The 24,250-nt window shown below is 39.7% G+C and overlaps 2 protein-coding genes across 8 annotated transcripts in view; one reads left to right on the top strand and one right to left on the bottom strand.

Moving 5' to 3' along the window:
- LOC139751880 (serine/threonine-protein phosphatase PP1-gamma catalytic subunit B) overlaps window positions 1-1,731 on the bottom strand; it is a 55,632-nt gene extending 53,901 nt beyond the window's left edge. For 2 of the 3 annotated variants that reach the window (XM_071667534.1, XM_071667535.1), the window contains exon 1: window positions 1,485-1,689. In XM_071667534.1, the coding sequence (XP_071523635.1) occupies window positions 1,485-1,539 (55 nt within the window). In that variant the 5' untranslated portion in view covers window positions 1,540-1,689. Of the gene's footprint in view, window positions 1-1,484 lie in introns of all 3 variants that reach the window. The other variant, XM_071667533.1, reaches the window with a different exon arrangement.
- A 17,194-nt stretch (window positions 1,732-18,925) lies between these two features.
- Window positions 18,926-24,250, top strand: part of LOC139751877 (protein O-linked-mannose beta-1,2-N-acetylglucosaminyltransferase 1-like) — a 32,138-nt gene continuing 26,813 nt past the window's right edge. The window contains exon 1 of one of the 5 annotated variants that reach the window (XM_071667524.1): window positions 18,926-19,444. In XM_071667524.1, coding sequence (XP_071523625.1) covers window positions 19,396-19,444 — 49 coding nt within the window. In that variant the 5' untranslated portion in view covers window positions 18,926-19,395. Of the gene's footprint in view, window positions 19,445-21,615; window positions 21,811-24,250 lie in introns of those variants that run through there. The other 4 variants (XM_071667527.1, XM_071667525.1, XM_071667528.1 and 1 more) reach the window with 4 other exon arrangements.

Below are 24,250 nucleotides of genomic sequence, written 5' to 3'. Positions count from 1 at the left end.
GAATAAATTAGAACCATCAAAAAACATCCCCTAGAACACAGAGATTTTGATCATTTTCACATGTACCAACTTTTTTCTTTAACTCCAAATTCTCCAACATATCCCTATCACATCCATTAAAACAGCAAATACACTGCTTAAATCGAACATCTAAAACTTTTTTATTTGCTAAGCATTTCAACATTAAATTCAAACTACCAGAAAGGCAAAGCTAAACTGGTAAATTACCTTCAAAAGAAGCATTTTCAGTGCCCCTATAGCAAACCTGTAGCTAATTTCATTTGAGAACTTCTGATTTTCAAGACTCTGTCAACAATATCAATAAATTACTCAAAATCCTTGTAATAAACTTTCCTCTTCCCCCTCTAAGCACTTTTTCTTTTTGGCATACATGCTGCCTTTTGATCCAACCAGCAACTTTACTGTCTCCCCATAAAGTGTTACCTACTTATCTAATGAGACAATTCTGTACATTCCCTATAATCAAAGGGTACTGTCAATTTGCAACACCTGACTAAAAACAAATTCTAACCCACTCATACTAGAGACCGTCCTAGTGTTGATAAGATACAATTAAATTATATTATTAGCATATTTTCAGAAATTTCACAGAATGTGGGTTCGAGATTTTGAATACAAATTAGCAAGATTAATGATAAAGACAAGATTTATGGAACAAGCTGACAAGTACAGTAGTGGAAGGCTGGTCTCAAAGTAGCTTTAAACGAAGGGTTCAGGAGGTTGGTTGTAGGGTGGACAGACTCAGGTCCTGCCTAGCAGGGGCCAATAGGCCTCTTGCAGTGTCCTCACTTATGTTCATACAATATCGACTTTTCTTAAATTACTTAAATTCAATAAATCCACTATTAAAGTGGTGCAAAGAAAGATAATCATTACCGAGAGCAACATAGATGATCAATGGTAGAAGAGACTGGAACACGGGTATTGATGCCTACCTCAACTTCGAGTACATCTACGCATTCCCACAAACGCAATGTAAAGCTCTCGGATGAAATTGACTTAGTTCATAATGCTACAGAACCGAAAATTAACTTATGTAGACCATTAACCTTGAATTATACTTCTCGATTTCACCCGTTGTTTACCAACACTTCCCACGAACCAGACTCGAAGTTTATGACATACGTCAGTAATAACCCTCATGCAACCCTCCTAACACTAACTTTAACTAGCTTAAATCTATATGCCTTCCTGAAACGATACTTTCACCTTCAAACCTCCAGCTGACGACCTATCGCAAATGGGCGGCCACCAGTTCATTGCACCTCAATTTCCCTATTTTTTATCATAATTCCATATGCTTACCATCAATAAAGCCCACGTTATGTATTTCAATCGCATTTACTAACATGCAATGAGATTAAATGGCTGAGAGAAAAATACAATGAGCTACGATGGCGTGTAGAGATTCAGCAAAGAATATCAGAGTTCCACTACAAACTGAAAAACAACCTCTTTCTTACCTTCTAATAATCTGGCGATGATGCTGTCTATGTTTAACTTATCGGTCTCAGCCATGATATAGTGTTAACACAGTTCACTTTATATAAATCAAAGTTCTTAGATGGTGCACAGAAAAGCAGATGAACACCGATTCACAGGCACTATTACACTAGCCCAACCCCATAGACTGTTCAAGATGGCAGCCGTAACCGACGTCACGACTTCAAATGACCGGACAACGTTCCAGTAATGTGCTCACCTATAAGACTTTCAAAACGATATAAATATCTACTGTGTGTCGTATTCATTCATTATTTTCTTAAAATGCATGTATTTTTCCTGATATAAAAAATAGAGAAAAATCACAATACACTTGTTTCTTTAAAGAAATTACGATGAAGTGCTTTAAAATAAATATTTATACATCTAAGCAGATGATGACGTCATGCGCGCGCAGATAGCAACTTCCAGCGGGAAGACTGAACATGAACCCCGATAAAACGTCCGGTATCATAATAAGTTTTCATGTCATCATTCACTGCCTTCGAGGAGGCAAAGATGTACACGGGAGAAGACAATACATTTTCCTGTTTCATCAGAAAATACATTATGCTTACATATGCACGGTGTGTATTTCAACATTTATTTAATTATTTACAACACAGGCTAGTATTGTCTGTTTGCCAAATGTAAAGCTTACAAATGAACAAGGGTACTTGTAAGTTATTAAAAATAAACCGAGGAAAATAAATCAATGTTCGTGAATATCTTATACGTCAGTCCCGTGACTACTAAATTCTTGTAATCGCTCTTTCCATCTGAGGAAGAGTCACCTTGGCATCTCTCAAGCCAGCAGTTGTTTAATATTATCATCACACTTGGCAACGACCACACCAGATGCGGCATCAACAACAGAGGCTGTTGATTAAACATGTTTTCTGCTATCAAGAGTAAATGCACAGCAACCAGTAAATATCCTATGACACTATATATAGCTGTCAAGCGACTATGTAAAATGTCAATGAATGTATGGTTTTAACACAAAAATTTTGTCACTGAAGTCATCTAATGTCAAGCTAAAACGCAAATACTGTCAGTAGATATAAATTACACAGAAAAATGGATGTATGTACTTCTTTTAGACATTTGTAATGGGTGTCATACCAAACAAGGACAAAGGTTCAAGGTGAAGAGAATGGTAGATGGGTTTTATGGATGCTATACAGGTTTGGTTGGCTGAATAGATAGACCTTGTATGAAATTATGGCTGAATGTTTCAACAGAGGGCACCGTAAAGGTCCGTGTATGAAAGGCATCACCTTCCGGCCTTGCCGGAGAACACAACAGTTGTGGAATGACAAGGCCGGAGGGAGCTAACTTGGCACTGCGAAAATGAAAGTTTTTATCCTTTATACACTTATTTCATGCCTTTTTGAAATATGACATCATAATACATGCAAATCTGCAGATAAACAAACAGGGAAATACATGCATCGACATAAACACAAATGCTGCATGGGTGTACAACAAAAGTTTATGTAGATCAGTAACATGTACACGACACCTGACCTAACCTTTTTCAGTAGCGTTAAGACCAGACCACATCGCTTGGACCTTGAGTCTGTGTGGTCGGTGTATTTATATAACCAAGTAACTCTCTCTCTCTCTCTCTCTCTCTCTCTCTCTCTCTCTCTCTCTCTCTCTCTCTCTCTCTCTCATATCCTATCCTAACCTAACCTTAAGTGTCGTTAAGGTCATACCACCTTGCTTGAGCCTTGGGTCTGTAAGGGGTATCTATGTATCTCTCTCTCTCTCTCTCTCTCTCTCTCTCTCTCTCTCTCTCTCTCTCTCTCTCTCTCTCTCTCTCTCCATTAAGGCCAGACCACCTTGCTTGGACCTTGGGTCTATGTGGTCTGTGTATTTATGTAGCTATAACTCTCTATACTGCTTTTGGTTGCTTGTTTCTACAACCAGCGATAGACATTCAAGGCCATGGATGAATTACGTTTTGGAAGAATCATATGAAATTTGGTCATTAAGATTTATGTTGATAAACTGTATGCTTAAGTTTGTGACTGCCTCTCACTCTTATGTGACAGAATTTTACTTTCCAATTTGTTGGTCTCCATCTTTATAAGGGAAAAGTGAATGCTGCTTTGCCTTATTATATTGGGCAATTTATATGGTTTTCGCTTACAATGGAAACATGAAGATTTGTGACGCCTCAATAAATTTGACCAAAAAAGCGGATCTCTAATTTTCTTCCTTATTCTTGTATAGGGGTCTATCTGATTTTCATTCATTGCACTCGTATTAATGAGTAGTAAAAATAGCTTTCTTTTGTCAAGAATAATAATTTATATCTGACGCAGTGTATAATTAATTTACAGTTTTCAGAAAATCCACAACACCATCAGTAATATATCAGCCAAGCAAAGTTTCTGACCTGATGTGCCTCTGTATCACCATAAGACAAGGGTAATAACTAAGATACATCACCGACAGCAAAACAACAATAACACTGCCAAAAATAATTGCAACAATAACGCTATTAACAATTGTGTTTGCAAAAACTGCAGCAGTAATAACATCAGGCATGAGAACAACAATAAAAAGGGTTAATGACATTATGAATATTAATGGATTAGTATCAACAGAAGCAATAACAATGGTAGGCTAAGGAGCAACAATAGTGACAAGGCCAGAGCTTTGAAAACCCCCAGAAGAATTCGGCAATGACAACAGGAGCAGCGTAATAGTACACGGAAGGAAGCGACATTAGTCTCCGGGTAACAATATCAACAGCAAATGACAGCGGAAGTAACAGCAATAGCCAACAATAACAGCAGCGCAGTGTAAGCTGGGTAGCAATATCAGCAACACAACACGGCAGCAAAGAACAACAGAATTAGCAGGGAGCCAGCAACGAAAACGCGTATCTCGGCAGCAAGGCAACACCAGCAGAGAGACGTACCACCCCGAATTGTAACAAAATCAGCATCAACAGAAGCAAAGGGCATAAGTCAGGCAATCACAACATGGGAAGCATGGGCAACAACAGCAACAAGAAGGGCATTAGCGGTGTAACCCATGTTCTCAGTGGACACCTTTACTCTTACACACTTACCATGGCTCCCATTTGTGTCCCACCAACGCCTACACACTTCTTTTAATACTCACTGTACCCATAATGCCACCCTTGTATCTCGCCCTTTTTACAAGCAGATTATTCTCTCAAGTTATTGTACTGTTAGGTAAAGAAGCTGCCGGTCAGTTCAGTTCATGACTAGTTCATCGACAAAATTGATTATGTAGCTGTTTACCCTGAAGTGGTGGAGGAGGCTGACGCCTCGCCCCGTGCCACGTCTCGCCCTTGCCAAAAAGTGCGCCGTCGTCGTCTCAGCAGGAGACGGTCGGTGTTGGGTTCTCACCGCCACTATTACACATTATCTGTCATTGTCTGAGTCATAAATTTTCCTCACCTTTACAGTTGAGATTAAGGACAACAAGAACATGCGCCGAGAGATTTCAAGTGTATCTTAAAGTAATGCCCAATGAACATTTCACTGCACTAAAGTTCTGCTTCAGTGGATCCAAGTTATAATGGGATGAAAATTAACTCAGTCTTTTTTGTACTCATGAAAAAAGTTTGGATATCTCTTGACACTCATTATCCGGAAAAGAAAACCTATATAGGAAACACTGACTAAAAGCGACTGCCCTCAACTTAACTGGGTCAGGGAAGAGGTTCAGCAAATTTACATACTTGTTAAGCCTAACTTAACCAAGATATCTATAACAGGTTAAAGATCAAATCCATGGGGTCAAACTGAGCTGGTAAAACACCTTGTGATAGATCACGAGCCGATCTACATCTCAGTCTACCTGTCGCCTTGTCCTGGTTTGTCTTTCTACGTCAATTTGTTAAGTATCTAATCTGTATGTCTGTCTCGCATGAACTCAACCTGTGTGTGGCGGCTCAGCTCTCGTTCGATTACTCTATCTTCGTCTCCCTACGTCCTTATGTAGCTATCGAAGTTTATTTGCCTGGTAATTTACTTTTCTATCTGCTTAGTATACCTGTATATTTGTTTGTATGTGAATTATGTCTGTTTTCGGTGTCCAGTTTGGCTACATATTTGTTCATGCGTAAAATTTTCGCGTTATGCTATCTTTCTGGCTGTCTTTTTTCCTTATCTTTGTCGATTTCAGGTTTTTTTTTCTAGTTGTTGCCTACATGAATATTAATATTATCTTCTATCATAGTTCTACATTTATCTTTTCAACTTTGCTTAATTGACTGTTATTATCTATTCAAATGTTTTTATATCTCCGTCTATACTTGTTTTCAACATTTGTTCCTTAATTTTTTTTTTCTTCTCAATTTCACGATATATCAATCAGTTTTAGTCTCTTGATCACACTGGTGCCACATCTCTTTATGTCTATTCTCCTCATTCTACCGCTAATATTTACCTTGTCTACTAAGTATTCCTATCGTAATGTTTACAAATCTGTGATCTGATTAATAATCGTCAATGATTTCATCTACCCCCGTACTGTATGTCCCTGTATTTGCGTCTCGTCTCTCGACCAAACAACCTAGCAGGGAATAGTTTCTTTAGTGCTCTCTTGATAAACACTTTACGTAAAGAGACCCGAGATTCCGGTGGCATTTGTTTTTGCCTTAATCTAAGCTCCTGCAACTTAGCCATATATCCATTACTCTCTCTCTCTCTCTCTCTCTCTCTCTCTCTCTCTCTCTCTCTCTCTCTCTCTCTCTCTCATAAAATGCTTGTGCGTCGTAGTGTTATCCTTCTCTTAACATTTGGCTCGGCCATCAGCTTCATTGCGTCACCAGAAGTGGAGCCGATGGCGAAATATAGACCTCTAGATCGCACGTCGCACTGCTGCAGATCTTAGCCAGGTTTAAAGGTGCGAATCATGTGACATACTCCTCTTACACCGCTGCTATATACCTATACCACTAAGCAATTCAATGCATGGACCTTTTTCCCTTTAACTTCCACAATTGTTGCAAAACTGTCATACAGTGTTTACACTCGTGGAGTAAACACCCAGCAGTAAGAGCTAACAGCACCTGCAGCATTTACACTACACGAGATTTTTTTATGAATAATGTAAACCTTATGAAAGTCATTCTTTCACAAGTCATCTTAAAGATTACTTGAAAAAATTATTTCATAAACACTAAGGACTACAAGTCATAGCCTTAGTTAGTTTGACAATAAAAAAGTCTGATGTAAAATCCACGCGACCATCATAATACACGTTTTGAACTCCTTGAGCATGACGGTACAGCTCTTAGGTATAATAATGTGACCTTTTTAAAATGATCCTTCAGAGTCAAGGGGGATAATGGCTATAAACAGAAAACTGTTTAGCCAAATTCCTTCAAACTTATACACAAAAATAGGAAATGAGAAATTCCTCCTCATTCGTAGGTAATCAGTCTCGCGGCGCTTCATAAGAAACATATGGTGGTCTGCCTTTGCCTTTGTCCTATATGACTTGCTAATGTCAGGAGAAAATCAAAATCATCTTACTTGGCAAGTGACGCAAACTATTTTCTTCTCTCTGTAAATGTTGAAGGAATGATCACAATGTACAAGCCTGTCCTCGGGTTGATATTATTGCTCTGATTTTTCCTTATGTTCAGTGACACTCCCAGTTTTTCGGAACATTGTAACTTATGGTGGAAATATTAACCTTACGAAGTGGTTGTTCCTGCGTCATACGCAACTGGCGTCTTATTCTCAAAACGTTTAAAGGGTACGGAAGACTTATTCTGAATCCTGGAACGTTCCTACGTTTTTATTACATACGGCACAATATCTACAGGACTGATGAAGAAATTTCTAATTGGGTTGATTTCGATTATACACAAATGCCTTATTAATCTCTGCTCTAAGTGTATTGAACCCCCTCTCTCCCCAGAACAATCTTATCCATTCGACGCTCAGTAAACCACCAATCTCAAGGTTCTCGCCACAGGACGAAGATAAGATAACCATGCTGACGAACCGCCGCCACCACCACGATTGCCATTACCACCGCCGCCGCCACCACCCCGTCACAACGACTGCCACCACCGCCGCCACTGCCACCACCAAAACCCGTTTGCCGGCATCACCACCACAACCACAGCGTCACTTTCCCACTCCCATCAGACCCTCGACCTACGCAGTAAATCGCCTGCCTTCGCAAATAACGCAGCAAAAATTTTATTAATCATAGAGTATTAGCTAAGAGTACACAGGTATATTGACTCCCTGATCCAAGTACCGCGAGATTTAGCCTACGTATTTTTTTTCTCATTTTGATCAATGCTTGCAATTCATGAAGCAGTTATGGAGAAAGACGCGAACATTACTCGCGCCGTTACTGTCATGGGTGTAAATGTATCAGATACCTGAAACATGTTAAATAATGGTCAGTTCTTGCATTCCAACACTCATGACTCCGTTGGCCACATCAGTGTGAAAAGCACCGTTTGGCGCCATTTGAAGCACGTCACCTGATATCCTGCCCAAGCTGTAGATACGTAGATATCGATTTCTAAGGTTAGCGGAACACTAATTAGCCATTCTAATAAAATCAAGTGGCTGAGAACGAATCACGTCTCTAGTTTCGGTTCGTTACATTAGTTTTTGTTCCGTAAGCTCTGTTATCCACTCCATCATGGGAAGATCAACCACTGGTTAAGCATGTGTTATCATGCCTTATCTGAAGCACTCTGGGTCAACTCACTGCATGTGATATGGGTTCACGCTACGAACGTCACATTACTCTGAGGCCAAAATGTCTCGTGTATTGGCTCATCTTTGCCACTGTGAATGGAACTCCTGTGCCTAATATCAGATAATGGGCGAACAGAATCGACTTCGTGAACTTTGAGCTACGGGTTCTGCCGAGTTCCCCTTAAAATAAAAGAAAAATGAAAAGGTTTTGGAATATAAGTCTATACTTTGTAGTAGCAGTGAGCCTATGATTTTCGCTGAATAAAAACGTAGTAAAACATATCCATTTGCAGAATGGTAAGGAAAGTCCGGGTGAAGATTGCGATGGTACAAGTTTCGACATTTATGGATGTTTCAGACATAGAGGCTTACATGAAGATGTCCCCTTTTTTCTCTACCAGACAGATGATGTACTCAGGAAGCTGGTTTGTTGTAACAGGAAACTAGTAAAAGGAGTATAGTCCTGCTACTTAATGTAGCGCAGAATTGAAGCTGTCGGAGCACCGTACAAGGGGTCCTCGAGCTATATGAATAATCTATAAAAATATGTCTGTACTTCACGTTTGCCAAAATCTAATCTAACATTCACCACTTCATCTCAACCACGAATACGGGTAACGAGAGGCAAAGAGCAAACGTCTGCGTCAAAAACAGGCAATACCTTGTGTGTATCGGAGTCCGGATGACTCCACCACCCTCCCCTCACCACCCCATTGACAGTACCTGCGGCCTAATCATGCAGACACACTGTCTCCCTCCCTTATATCATCGAACTGGTCCGTAGATGCGAGGTCACGACGTAACGGAGAGAATTATATCATAAAATAACAACGACCCATCTTATATCATTGACGCTGGTTTCATCAAACGTTCCTAGCCTGTACAGACCATTGAGGTGTGCAATGGCGTACATCTGGTTCATTCTACTGGAGTTCGCCGGATCCGGTGTCTTGAGCCATCGCTGCTACTTGTTATTCTGGTGGTGACGCCCTGCAGTGTGTCTCGTGGTCAGATCTGCGGCAGTATATCATTAACGTTCTTTTACCTTCATTACGAAAACGGTCAGGTGTTAAGTACATTCTTTGCTCATCCTAAGTCTTGGGCCATCGTACCCACCGCTAGCAAAAAAAAAAAAAAAAAAAAAATACCCAAGTGAAGTTTTCGACAGATTAAAAAAAAAAAGTTTATGGATAAATCATAGGTATGTCGCTGGTCAATACTACTATCAAAAGCATTCTGTGAGTCTCGTTCCTTGCGGTAGGTTAGAAGACAAGTTACTATGGTTAGTCATCAAAGATTTCTTTGCAACTCTCAGACGCCAGTACAATGATCGTTCGTTGCTCTCGAACATTCTCCATCACACAAGGTGAAGCAGCTCCTGATCCAGACAGAAGCAGGTCATGAAGTAGGTCATGCAGCTATAGCACCTGTATCGGTGGCTGCTGTCATGAACTTCCTGTTGCTTCATATGGTGAATTATACAAATCACGATGGTGTAGACATTCTTGTTTTAGATCGAGTGACTTGTTATATCTGGCGAAACGTCTGATGAAGAGGCTATGTTGAAACCTGCAGACACCACATCAGGCGTGGACATATTGCTAGCGGTGATGGCGTCATTACCGTGAGAACTCCCGGGTTACTAAGAGTGGCAAAATAACTGCATCGCGTAAGAGGGCGCCATGATGGTCAACACGACAGACAGGAGGTGACGGTGTGCGCCGCCCTTTACGGCAGAGGGTCTGGCCATCAGACGGACTGGGAGGCAGTTGTACGCTAGGCAAGTCGATGAATTAAGGGTGAGCGGCTCTAGTGGGCGAGGTTCTGGGCTGGAGCACACCTGAACCACGCCAGGACTGATAGGGGTCTTCGAACTTAAATGTGTAGGTACAAACGTACATGTTTTACGTCCATACCACATGTTGCATTCTTCTGTCTCTACAACTTACCAATTGATGATACTAATATATATGATCGTTTAGTTTTCAACCGGCACAAAAATTCCAAGTCATGCATCAGACGATGATATTCATCAAAATTCAAGTTCAGAGGGAACTGATAAGTGTAATCAATATTCTGTATCAGTACAATACCTCACTTTACGGGGAAAAAAATTGCTTCGGAGGGTTTTTCCGTTCGTGTTTTGGTTTGAAACTGTTTATTGTCAAATACTCTCATCCTCTGCTGGCAGGCATAGGCATGACCTAGTAGTTCAGCAGCCATATGTAATGAAGGCTGATGAAACTTCGAGTGGTCTTTTTTTTATGTTGAAGATGACAACGTTTCTAATGGCATATTTTAAAATGAGATTTAAGAGACTAATATGACTTGCAGGAAACATATTAAGCCTAGAAGAGTGAAGGTTAGAATGCTAGAAAAATATAGTTAAAGGAGGTGAATGTCCTAAAATATTGCCATGAGAGTAGTAAAAAAAAAAGTGCGTATATACCTTCGTGTTTTTCATAACCAGGTTTTTTTCGGTTCTATGGTTTAAAGATTACCAATAGTTTGTAAATGAGAACCCACCCTTTTCTTCAATGCCCTGCATAATGAAGAATACAGCCAAAAACACGTGATAACAAAGAAAAATTTACGGTAATTTTACGTCTAATTATCTTCACTCCCATATCTATCAAGTTATTCTACATAAAGTTTTTGTAAGTGTCGATATTCATAAATATATCAGTGCAGATGAGCGAAATGATTACTCTCGATTGCTATCTCGATATCTAAGCAACGAAATTTTGAGTTAAAACAGTCAGACTCATCAACCATACATAATCCCCAAGCGGATATCTACGCCCCGGCCTCCCGATCCAAGCCCAACCTCATCTGTCGTAACCTAGTAGTGGTGCGAGGGAAAATAAACTATGTCGAAAATAAACTAGCAAGGTAAATAACCCGTGACCCACTGGCGCCAACTAGTCAGCAAAATAGTCATTACGAAAAAGAAAACTAATTTCCATTTTTGAATTACACGGACGATTTAGATGAAATGTGGCAGACTTGTGATGTTGTTTTATGAAAAGGAGATAACAAATCTCATTCTCTATTTGATGAAGGTATGACCGCAAGAATCATAACCATTATATCAAGCGATCTGGAAAGTACAAAAATAATGTTTTTCTCATATGATTTATCTTATCACGGTAACTTCAGTAACAATCATAATTTATCTTTTTTCCGAAGAACTTTTATTCTTACTATCAGGAAATGTACACTCCAAGTGCATAAATCCCACCAGTAATAACTGCCATTTCCTAGTTATGTGCTCATAAACTATGAACTGAATTAGGAAACTGTTGGGAATCCAGGCGCTGGTGGTAGTAACATGGCGGTGAAAATTTTCCTCTGTAATCTCCAAGATCTTATACTTTTTGCTCCACAAAGTAGAAGTGGAGGAAATGCTATTCTAGCGCTGTAGCCTCATTCTGTGTTTCACATTCGGCCTGACCTCGATTGGGATTTTTTTTTTCTTGTCAGTGACTAAAACCCTCAAAGTAAAAATGAGTACATTTACCCAATTTACTCACGATAAACTAGCCAGTGATACTCCAGTGACCCCAAAGGCACTAACAGATTACCCAACGTCTATTTTAGTTCTGCTACGAACCTTCAACTGTTTGTGGGGCATATACTGTAACTCAGAAGCATTTCTTAAGCTTATGTTAAGTGCCTTGAGGCTACAGGCCAGTCTAGTATAAATAATTTTGAAGATCACATCGTGAAAATTCATGGTATTTCTAAAACTATCCAACAACTGCTGGAAAATAATTGATATCATGAGAAATTCTAAAATATAAACCACGAAATATAGGCCTCTTTGACTGCCTTAATGGTGCAGGACAGTTTTCGTTCTATGTATTTTCCCAGTTCTACATGTCTTAGTATTTTATAAGGCACTTAGCATTTTCTAAGAAGCCTAACCCTTATGTGAAGGCACCTAATTATAATGGCTCTGCATCATTATCAGTAAAGATGACGCTCATACAAGTGTTTATCCAAACGGGAATTAGTGAAGTAGTACTTAAGTTATGCAGAGCGAAAAGTTTTGGATACAAAGTGGTTTTGTTTTGCAATGGTAGTGTAAAGCTTAGAATGCAAAATACGGCGGCATAACGTGATATGGAGCATATTTTTCTTTTTTTTTTATATTTACGATATCAAACACGGAAATTATATTAAGGGTCAATTAAGCTCAGGGAATTGTTGGGTTAACGTAAAAGTAGGTGAGACATCTTTGCTGATTTTCCTTCAGTCTCAATATCATGGGCGAAATATACCACTGTCTCCCAAAAATGTAAGCATAGCACGTCTTTGCGAAGGGCAACATTCTCCTCAAACGCAATAAATAAATCTTGACTGCCAGGTAAGGTTAGGTGATGTTTTCCCAACTGCTGCGGGTTTTCTTCCGTAATTCACCAAACTATTGCGTTAATCAACCCCCAAAATTTACAGATCCTCATATTCTTACCAGGATTACCTATGTGATAGCGTTAAAATATAGTTATCTAAATGAAAGACGCTCCGCCACTCTATTTTACTGCTCTCCCATAAAAAAAAATCACAATACAGAATCATCGTCGCGAGGCTAAAAAAGTACTTGTATCTGGTAAATCTAGTACATCTGCAATCTTTACTGTATCAAATTATTTGTGTTTTGAGAAAAGATTTTCAACTGATTCAACTGAGAAACAGCTATGGTATACCTGCCAGTACCTGACATGTCACGAGTATTTTTGGGGAAATAGGATAATTCTCACGTGATATCGTAATACAGCGAGTACAAAACCCTACAGGTTACTGTAACACTGTAACAGACAACGAACAAGAAATTGTCATAGAAATAAGGGGTCAATAAGGATGATTGTACAATTAGCCTATACGTAAACATCGCCGAAGTTAAATCTAAGTCTATGGTAAATTAATAGGAGTTATGGAGCCTATTGAACTTACTTTAAAAGCGGAGGATACGTTGACATTCTTCCTAAAGAATTTTCTCCCATACTTTGTTCCTGAAGATTACCTTTCAACTGAACACTGGAGCTCGGTCACAAGAGCAGAGCCACTCGGCTACCGATTTTCTGCTTCAAAACAAAACAAACATATGGCTCCCAGATTGGATATGGAGGAGGCAATTACTGTACTATGTATTTTATGATTAATAAAGCGAAGTTAGGATAATAGCGGGATAGCATCTTGGTTATGTCCGAGGGCTGGAGTGTCTTAGTGTGAAACGCAGTGAAAGAAATAGATATGATGCAGAGGTAGATAACCGAGTTAGGCTTAGCAAGAAGGATGGAATCAGGGTTAAGGATATCGGGAAGGAGCCTGAAATAAAGGCACTCTGCCAAGGTTTTGTAGAGACTGGTGAGTGGAAAAAGTGGGACAAGGTGTGGTTTGAATTTACCGAGGGACTGAGGCAACTCACATAATAGTGCATTCAAGATGTGAATCTATGACTCTAGCATGTCGATGGGACAAAGGGCTTTTTTTTTTTAATTGATGCGGAATCTGGAAAGTTGATGAATGGGAAAAAATTGAAGGGCATACGGTTTGATGAAGGGTATGGGCCAAGCCCATACCTTAGCGGTTACTTTCCCGCCTTTTGAACAGGGGTCCCGGGTTCGATTCTGGCTGTTGGTTTGTGATATATATGTGTATGTTTATTACACAGTAAGCAAAAATACTTGGGTAATGTGTATGAAATAAAAGTATCCTGTTGTCTGAATTTGCGAGGAATGCGTTTCAAATAAAATGTCAGCTGCTGCTTAAGGCCGACGTCATCAGGGTTATGAAGCAGGATTGTGAACGTGGTTCGCCTTTTCGCCTCATCATCACTACACTCATACTTTACAGTCACTAAATATCAATTCCATTGGTTGGTAGCTGTAAAACGGTATTATGCTTCTAACGATATTTCAAGGAAAGTCTTCTCGTCGGCAGAGTATCATAATTTGGCACCAAGAGTTTTGTCCTTTGCATACATCATTAGGTTATAAGACTAAAGCTATCAAATGATTAAAGACATGCACAGTATCTGTTATTATAATCAACAATTGGAGACAAATGAGAATTACATCATTGGATATCTTTCTCTTGAACTTTTCAGTTTATCAAGCTAATAACCCCGTATCTTTTGATACTGCAATAAAAGAGGGAAGAACTAAAAGGCTAACCTGTATACCCTTCTTCCTGCGCACGCAATCGACGACGCCAATGAACAGAATCTCAATTATGTCTAGGCACGCTCTGGGCTTTTAAAAAAAATCTTCACTAGCAACGAACACAAAACGCCATGGTAAGCCAACAAAGCAAAATGTGTTCCGGTCAGCTGTGGAAGCACTGAGATCCACACCAAAAAAAAAAAAAAAAAAAAAAAAAAATCAACCATTTCACTGTCCATAGGTAATGTTAAACAAATCTATTTTTAATCTCTATGTTTTTTTCCGAATTCAAGATAGCTTACAGCACTCAAATCATTCTTGAAACTGACGAGTCAACTTTTACGCGGGAGACGACTGACAGTTGCTACTGTTGAACAGATGTCTCTCAAAACACCCTTCAAAGTTATATAGTGCCGTTAGTTGCGAATACATAATTTCAAGCTCCGGAGGTTTTGAACTTCAGTTCCAGTTTTCTCCAACCAGATTTAAGGAGAGGTCCAAGACCCAGCCTTCTGTTGCCATTGGCGATTGTGAAATAGTGAACTCTCAAAATATCCTCTGAAGGAGCTATATGGTACACGCAGTTACAAAAACAAATTCTCCTGCTCCAGAGGTGTGGAATTCCAGTTCCAGTTTTCATTTAGCAGTTGCAGGAAAAATCCCCAGATCCAATTCAAAGTAATCCCTGGGTTATGGGTTTTCCTCTACATTTCTACGTATTGGGCGTTTCACGCCAGTGACGTCAACGGCTGCGCACGCAAGGAACAGGCTACCAAGGTCAGTTTTTAGGTTCCGGTTAAAAAGGTTTGGCTGTTGTAGTAGGAAGCGTAGATATAGCTGTATGTAGGTAAAGATGGTCATGAGACTTTAGGGAACGCCTTACAGGACCGTGTTTACATTTTTGTTTTTCAAATACCTTAGTATATTACCCTTAGTTCCGTTTAGGTTTGATTACATTCCGTTCGTCAAGTTTACTTATTATAAAGGGGTGAAGGTGAAGCTGTAAAACGTTTGCTTCTTTGTGAAGTACATTTGACTAGAATCTGCCGTATTTGATGGAGAAGGAATCTATCATGATGTCTGGAGTAACAGGCTCCAATAATCGATGGCGTTGCAAGTCCATTTACCACGAGCACCAAAGATAAAAATCCCATTTGCATGATTGTCAAGGGTATATAAGTAAGTAGATTGGTAGATACGTAAAGTCGGCAAGTAGATAGATTTCTGTTTGGGGCAGTTAAACCACACAGATAGGTAGTTAGTCAGAGAGGAAGCTAGGTGGTTAATATGAGGCAGGGAGGAAAGAAGTCAAGTTAAACATATGATTAAGTAATCAGGTAGAGGGATGATAGACACGTGCCAGTGATCAGGTAGATAGTATAAGGAGGTTGATGAGTAAGTTCTTGAGCAGATAGGTAATGAAACATACATGGCAAGTAGGGCACACCATTAAGTAGAGGTGAGGTGAGCAGAGAAATCGGTGGACCGGTAAATCAGAAGGTCGTGTTACATAACAAATAAATCAAAAACTCTGGAACTGGTGTTAAGACCGTCCTTTTCCTCTAAACGTTACTGGAATTCAGCTTTATGATAACTAGAACAACTGTCGGCGCGCAGCTAGGATAGATCAGGTCGCCGGAAGCCGTGGTGTGGGAGACGCGTCCTTGGCCCGCGCTGTGGCAACATTGACTGCTTCTCTCATATTCGCCCAGCGCTGTGGCAACAGTGGTGTAACTCTCTCATCTCTCGCTGTGACACCCTGGCGGCTTCTCACATCTCATACTGTGACAACATTGGCGGTTGTCTCACATCTCACACTGACAACACCGGCGGAGGCTTTCACGCTTACCCCACCCCGCGCTAACAACATTGATTGTGGCTGTCACGCTTCCTCCGCACTGTGGGTAACATTGGTGGTGGCTTTCACTCTTATCCTGTGCTGTGACACCACTGGCGACGGCCGGCTGTCACGCTCCACCCGCGCTGTGGCAACATTGCTGGTGGCCTCTCACACCTCGCGCTGTGGCAATATTGGAGGCGGTTCTCACGCCCACCTCGTACTGCGCCAACACTGTCGCTGTCCTTCACACTGCTATTTCCCATTTGATGTTAAACCAGTTTTTGGTATCATTGTTGTCTGAGAATATACCTCCTCCGTAACTCCCTTATCTTGCCCGAGGGTACTTTCTCATAAAACCATATCCTGAATATAACCACATTATTTCGAGTATAATGACTTAACCCCCTGAGTATGATGATTTAAACTCTAAAGTCAGGTAAGGATTTCATACCCAAGGGTCATGCACTCGTGCTCAAGGGGTTGTTAGGATGATGGCGAAGGTGACTGGCTTTGCAGGGGGCGCGGGTCCATTGCTCAAGTTGACGGTTTATGTGGATCAGTACGTTATTTATGAGGTAGCTGGCAGGCTTGTGGCCTACCACACAAGTATTCTCTCTCTCTCTCTCTCTCTCTCTCTCTCTCTCTCTCTCTCTCTCTCTCTCTCTCTCTCTCTCTCTCTCTCTCTATATATATATATATATATATATATATATATATATATATATATATATATATATATATATGCACTTTCTTTGACACACTTATTCCCTCTGTCCTTCAACCTAACCTGTTGGACAGACGCTAACCTTCCGTCTGCCCACACACACACACACACACTGTCCTTGACTCTTCTCTCCCTCACATTACAGTCTACTCCACAGCCTGTACGTGAATTTCCAAAAGGCTGTATTTGTTCTTTATATCTGCGTTAACGATGGTCCTTACGACGTAGACTGTTGTTAGCAAACGTACAGCTCACATGTCTTTGCTATCAACGTTGATAGGTAGACTCTTCAAACAAATCGCACGTACGATATGATTAGGTAGTTAAACTCTTGTGCACAACGGTCTGGCCCTGGAACACGATGTTACGATTCTTTGAGAGCGATGTTACGGTTCTTGTGAGCGATGTTACGGTTCTTCAGAGCGATGTTACAGGTCTTGAGAGCCATGTTACGGTTCTTGAGAGCGATGTTACGGTTCTTGAGAGCCATGTTACGGTTCTTGATAGCCATGTTACGGTTCTTCATAGTGATGTTAAGGTTCTTGAGAGCGATGTTACGGTTCTTCAGAGCGATGTTACGGCACTTGAGCACGGAGGTGTTATCCCTGAACCCGACGATTGGTATTATGGCCTGGTCTTTGAATCCTAAAGGCCGTATCATTGCGCTCAAAGAATCGCATCATCAAGCTCAAGGATCGTACCGTCGTGCTCAAGGGTCGTACTGTCGTGCTTAAGGGTCTTACCGTCGTGCTCAAGGGTCGTACCGTCGTGCTCAAGGGTCGTACCGCCGTGCTCAATGGGTCGCACAGTCGTATTTGAGTTACCGTAAAATTATGAGGCAAGAGTATGACATAACATTAATTTTAACCTACGCTCAACACACACACACACACACATACACACAACTGCATCACTGTCCACTGCCGCCGCTGAGCGCACCCACTTCTTACTCTTTCCTACACTCCTCTTTCTGCGATCCACTCTCATTAAGTCACCCTCACATTCCTATTTCCATTACCACATATACTGATCGTACTCCACAATCACTCACCAGCTTACCAGACGACGGGGATGAGTAGTCTGTTTCCTTCCAAGCTGATCCTTCCTCGAAAACTTTACACCTCATCCTTAGACTTTAATTCTAAGTCGCTGTCTGCCATCCCAAGCCTGTATATTCCTGAGTGTGGATTCAGATCAAAGGCCAGACCCCAGTGTCATACAAAGTCGTTCTCAAAAGATTACTAATATTATTAGTTATTATTATTATTATTATTATTATTATTATTATCATTATTATTTCTATTATCATTATTATTATTATTATTATTATTATTATTATTATTATTATTATTATTATTTCTATTATTATTATTATTATTATCATTATTATTATTATTATTATTATTATTATTATTATTATTATTATTATTATTATCCTGTGAAGGTAAGCAACTAAAGTGCAAATGTAAGTCTCGGGCAGACTTTGCATGACACAGCTGCTCTTGCTACGGACCGGTCCAATACGGCCAATACGGGTTATAAATTATTCAGTTAAAGACATGCAAATGTGTGTGTGTGTGTGTGTGTGTGTGTGTGTGTGTGTGTGACGTTACATCCAGCGGCATAAGATTTTTTTTTGCCCTGGTATAAACAAAATTATTGGCAGAATCATTATTTTTTTTTTTTTTACAAGACTTTCTACATAAACCGAACTTATTTTCAGCTAGGTTAGGTTAGGTATAAAACAACTGTGCGGGTATAACGAGGTGGATTAATATCTTTTTAAATGTTTAGGGCCAGACGGGGTCAGGTAGATATGCCTTGGTCCCTGTAGTACTGTAAAGGCTGTCGCTGGCGTTAACGGGCTAGGGATATAACCCCTAATAGCATTCGTGAATCATTATATTGACCCTGAACATCCCTGAGGAAGATTATTATATTTTTATTCAGTGTAGAGTTAGCTCTCGTAGGGCACGAAGGTGCGACCCTTGATCACGACGGTACAGCCCTTGAATACGACGGTACATTATTTGAACACGACGGAACAGCCCTTGAGCAGGACGGTACAGCCCTTAAGCGCGACGGTACAGCTTTTGAACAGGACGGTACAGCCTTTGAGCAGGACGGTACGCCCTTGAGCAGGACGTTGCAACCCTTGAATACAACAGAAGGGATCAGAAGGAGAGACAAAACATTTAAGAAAGCTTCTGCTCTCAAACTCTTAAGTGCAACAAACAATGCACTTGCGTTTAAAGATGAAAACACTATAAATAACGCTACTAAAGACAGATTACTTACAACGAACTGCAACATAACGAACTGAACCTGAGAAAACGTAGATTAAAACTCAACTCACCAAGAAAAAGACAAGAAGTAAATATTAGATGAATTTCTATGTAGACCAAAGACGAATAGAAAGACAGAAATAATATACGCAAGATGGTGATGTTACCTAGATCAAATATAATCTTTCGTGGAGTGAAACTATGTAAGTAGTGATTACTTTAATTGCCTTTTCTTTTATAATTATCAAGTTTGATTATTCTCACTCAAAATAAAAGTTTATGTATCACTTGTCATGTTTCTCTTTTGCTTCACTTACACTTCAGTTGAAATGGTGACTTTCTTACCCATGCTAAAAGTAGGAATCTTTTTACGCTATTATAAAGTAAGTATTGATTACATGTAGATGAACATATGGCTAAGTCGGTTAGAATGACACGTTTATGAGCGTAGGTCGCTAATAATAGAGTTGATGATTGAATGGAAAGCATTAATCATTATATTTCATAAAAGTCATTCCTTTATCTAATATTGCTCCTGAAGAAGTGAGGAAGATTTTCTGCGTGACATTCATTAAAAAAAAAACATATGAATAAAGTCTTAAGTACGCGGGTACGACCTTCGAGCACGACCCCCCCGAGCATTTCGGTGCGACTCTGTAACATAAGAAAGAGTACAACCCTTGGGTAAGATGGCGTGACCTTTGACCTGACCTTGCCAGTGACGGAGGAGGGAGCTTCGCTTACCTCTCCTAGTACCAAGGCACAGACTACCTGCAGCACCAGGTCAGAACATGTCCCCGACCTACCAAACCCCAGGTCACAGACGGTTTAGAGCTATGACAGCACGACTCTGGTGCACGACCACGTAGGTACGACCCTGGTATACGATGGCGTGACGCGTGTACTGATGAATAAGGGTCAGGTGTGTCTTACTTAACTGAACATAAATGAACACCTGCACCATCACTTTGGGTTAAAAGTCACATGTAAAATGTAAAATTATATGAAATTCTCTCTCTCTCTCTCTCTCTCTCTCTCTCTCTCTCTCTCTCTCTCTCTCTCTCTCTCTCTCTCTCTCTCTCATGATGTTCTGTAGACGTGTCCTTTTTTTCTTCACTGCTGTATAGAAAGTTCGAAAACCCGGGGATGAAAATATATCCTGAATGATAATATCCACAACAAAACCTTTCACTTTGTCACATTTTTATATCCTTACATTTACTAATGAGTCACGTATCACGCCAACTGTGGGTTTGTTCCCTTTTGTAAGTTGATGCAATCTTCATCTCTAATATCCTCATGACCTTGGCATCATCATTTAGATATATTCAGTCATTCTGTCATTTTTATATTTACTTTGATTGAGAAGAGCAATGATTCTAGGCCTGAGACCTGCGGCACACTGCTTGTAATCTCCATCCATTTCCAGAACGCTCCTTGAACTCGTCTTTTCTTTCCTTCCACTGAAGTGATTTTTTATCCATCGAAGGATACTCCCATTCATTCATTCCCGACAATCCACCTTCTTTAGCAGCTTCCTAAGTTTTATTGTGTCGTGCGCAAGAGTCGTAATTTCGTGCTCAAAGGTCGAATCAACGAGGTCAAGGGTCGTATCCTCGTGTTCAGGGGTCGTGCTGTCGTGCTCAAGAAGAGACTACAGGTGTTGTAAGAAGCGCTGGAGATAAGAGATAGAAAAAAAAATTCCTCGTGTAATCAGATGTACTTTGAAAAGATATGATTGATTATGCAGTTATTATTAATGTTGAGCAACTCCAAGACGCACTTTGCACTTAATAAGGTTGGGGGGAATCCTGCAGCTTCGAAGCTGTATTTCTTACTGTTGAGTGACGATGACAGAGCCTCTCGAAAGGTGATTTGTCGCTCGAAGTGTAGTCAATTCAAGGCAGAGGCCGACTATATTATGAACATAATAAGATCCGGTAACCGATAATTGGCGGAGACAAATACATCTGAAACCGTATTCTTGGTCAGAACGCGCACCAGTTTGTAAGGTACACAAGTCTGTGGCATATGAGAAATCGACTCGCGGCTCAGATGTACACTTCGATATGACTTATGGAAATTTTACCGGAATCTTAGTAATTCAGCTTTTGCAATGATACAACGTTTATTTGAGTTTTTTGTCAGTATTGTTAAATGTTCTTCAGATCTTACGTGAACATATCAGTCGAAAATGATGTACCTAGACTTTTTTGATAGTTCATGCGACATGTCCTGTAATAAACCATGTATTATATTTCAGTAGAGATTAGATGTTGTAAGATTTGGTATGATTGCAAACTTAAGATTTTTAAGAATTCTGTTTTTCCAGAATCCCGGAAAATGTTTGAACTTACGACATTTCATAACTGTGGCAGATAAGAAATTAACCTTCCTATGGTAACCAAAAGCATAACAAGATATCAGCTGTTAGAATTTGTGATAAAAACCAATACACTTATGCAGTTTCATATCTGCGTGGAGGTATTTATAAGATGATAGTCAAAAACTCTCTTGTTGAACTGTAACGCATTTAGAAATTTGCTTAGAACACAGCAGCCTCCCAACGGTGGGTGTTGTATGTGTATATCGTAATCGGTATTTTCATGTAGTCGGCATTGTTTGGTGATACGCTAATCATCTTGCCGTTTCATTATCGTTAGTGTGTACTTTTCCTTGCAACACTACTCAGTTATAGTGAGTTAGGGTAGATTTAAGTCAAGATAGTTTGGTAACAGGGAAAATTGCTGGGATTGACTTAACATTTCATCTAGACTCCTTAACTCCGATATCTGGTGCGGTAAAGAATGATTGGTTTGCTGCTAATATTTTGAATGAATATTTATATTGTATAAGAAAAATTTAGAGTTGTTAAACGTAGTAATGTAGTGAAAATAAAGAATGATAAACTAATGACAAAATATTACATGTCTCCAATGCCAACCAGTTGTAGAATAACCATGGTATTAATAACTTACTTTGTGTTAATAATCATTATTGTATATAACCTGAGGACCCCCAAATGAAGCTCCTTCAGCTTCATTACTGCAGAAGAGTCAGAAACAGGGAAATGACGGCTTCCATTGGTCCATTGATAAGACTGTACCTCCTTTCAGTAACTGATAATGACAAAGCTTTGTGGAAGGCGACTTTTAACTTGTGGCATAACCCAAGTGGTTGACTAGTTTCATAGCCGTCCACCACAGAAGTCACTTACAATGGTTTCACCTCTAAGACATTAAGCTTTACAATAACATTCTTCAAGGATCAGTTCTTTCTCCAACCCTCCAACACCCTGACATTACAGTAACATCAAACAAGCAGTACCACATAACTTATTTGGAATGATGGCTCACCAAGAACAGAATGTCTGCATCTCACTGAAGTCTTCAGTCACTCTTTTAACCCCAGACAGACATGAATCCAGCTTACACCCACTAGTCAGCTTGAATGAATAGTCACTCCCACTGAACAAAACAACCATTCTTGGCATCACATATGTTACTTACATGACATTCACTTGCCATGTCAATAACGTCACCACAAGAGCCACACGCAAACTAAATGCTCAAAGAACACTAACAAGCATCAGATTTGGACAAGGAAAAGCATCTCTCAACATTCGCCTAAAACAACTCATCTGCTTCTCTTTAAACTATGCCTCACTTGCCTGTGCTTCCACCCTTTCAAAAGCAAATATATCAAAACAGTAGAACATACAGTGTTATCCAGTTAGATCAATTTCTGGTTGCCAACAACCATAAACATTTGACACAAACAATTATACAGAAATCCTCCCATTACAGTCCCATCTAAACATGCTTGGCACTCAGTTCTGTGCAACAGCACTAGACCTCTCCCTCCCAAACCATTCCCAAGTAGAAATGAAAAGCTTACCCCTTTGTCACAAATCAGTAATCTCTACTCACAACCAACTTCTCAACTCAAACATACTGAGACATACACCCATCTGAAACCTCACTCTCCTAGACAAACATGAGTCACATTCTTCTGTCTATGCTCTGGACATAGTCTACATTTCAATTAGTATTTCATCATATCTTAAGGCCCTTCATGCACTTAATGCAACTGCTACAATGAAGAAAACAGGCACTTACCTCTCAATTGCCATACACTCTCTGCACATAGATGCACAAACAGCATTATAATGCTATGTCATGTGGTCCCAGCAGGTGGACATGGCACGAGCTTTTTAAGTGGTGAAGGAGCCTCATAAAGATAGAGGGGACTCCTGGGGCAGGATATATATATATATATATATATATATATATATATATATATATATATATATATATATATATATATATATGTTTATTTATTATACTTAATCGCTGTTTCTGGTGTTAGCAAGGTAGCGCCAGGAAACAGACGAAGAATGGCCCATCCACTTGTATACACACGCACACACATATATACATTATTTTTATTATTATACTTGATCGCTGTTTCCTGCATCAGCGAGGTAGCACCAGGAAACAGAAGAAGAATGACCCATCCATTCATATACTCATATATATATATATATATATATATATATATATATATATATATATACATAATGCCCATACACACACATTTACAAACATATACATATGAATATTAACTTACACACATGCATACATGTACATACACATTTGCAGACATATACACATATACACATGTACAAATTCATACTGGCTTGCTTTCATCCATTCCTTTTTTGTATAAGTGGTATGAATAATTGTTGAGGCTGTGTACACGTTCTTGATGCACCGCATGAAAATTAGGACTTGAGTTAATGATTGAAGATTGAAAGACAGAGAAATAGATAGATAAGTCAGTGGTAAGTAGGCTGAGAAATGACACATTAATTCTGCACAGAAATTCTGCAAGTGTATTCTTGAGCAATTAGGAAGCAATTTTGTGTTATAGATTTATGTCAATGCAACATGTGAATGATTCACTCAAGGTTTGGCCAATGATCATAATCCTGGTCTCATTTCCTTTCT

This window comes from Panulirus ornatus, chromosome 12, assembly GCF_036320965.1.
Source record: "Panulirus ornatus isolate Po-2019 chromosome 12, ASM3632096v1, whole genome shotgun sequence".
Classification (NCBI taxonomy): domain Eukaryota; kingdom Metazoa; phylum Arthropoda; class Malacostraca; order Decapoda; family Palinuridae; genus Panulirus; species Panulirus ornatus.
Note: the sequence above shows the minus strand (reverse complement) of the source record. Positions and strands in the feature narration are given on the sequence as shown.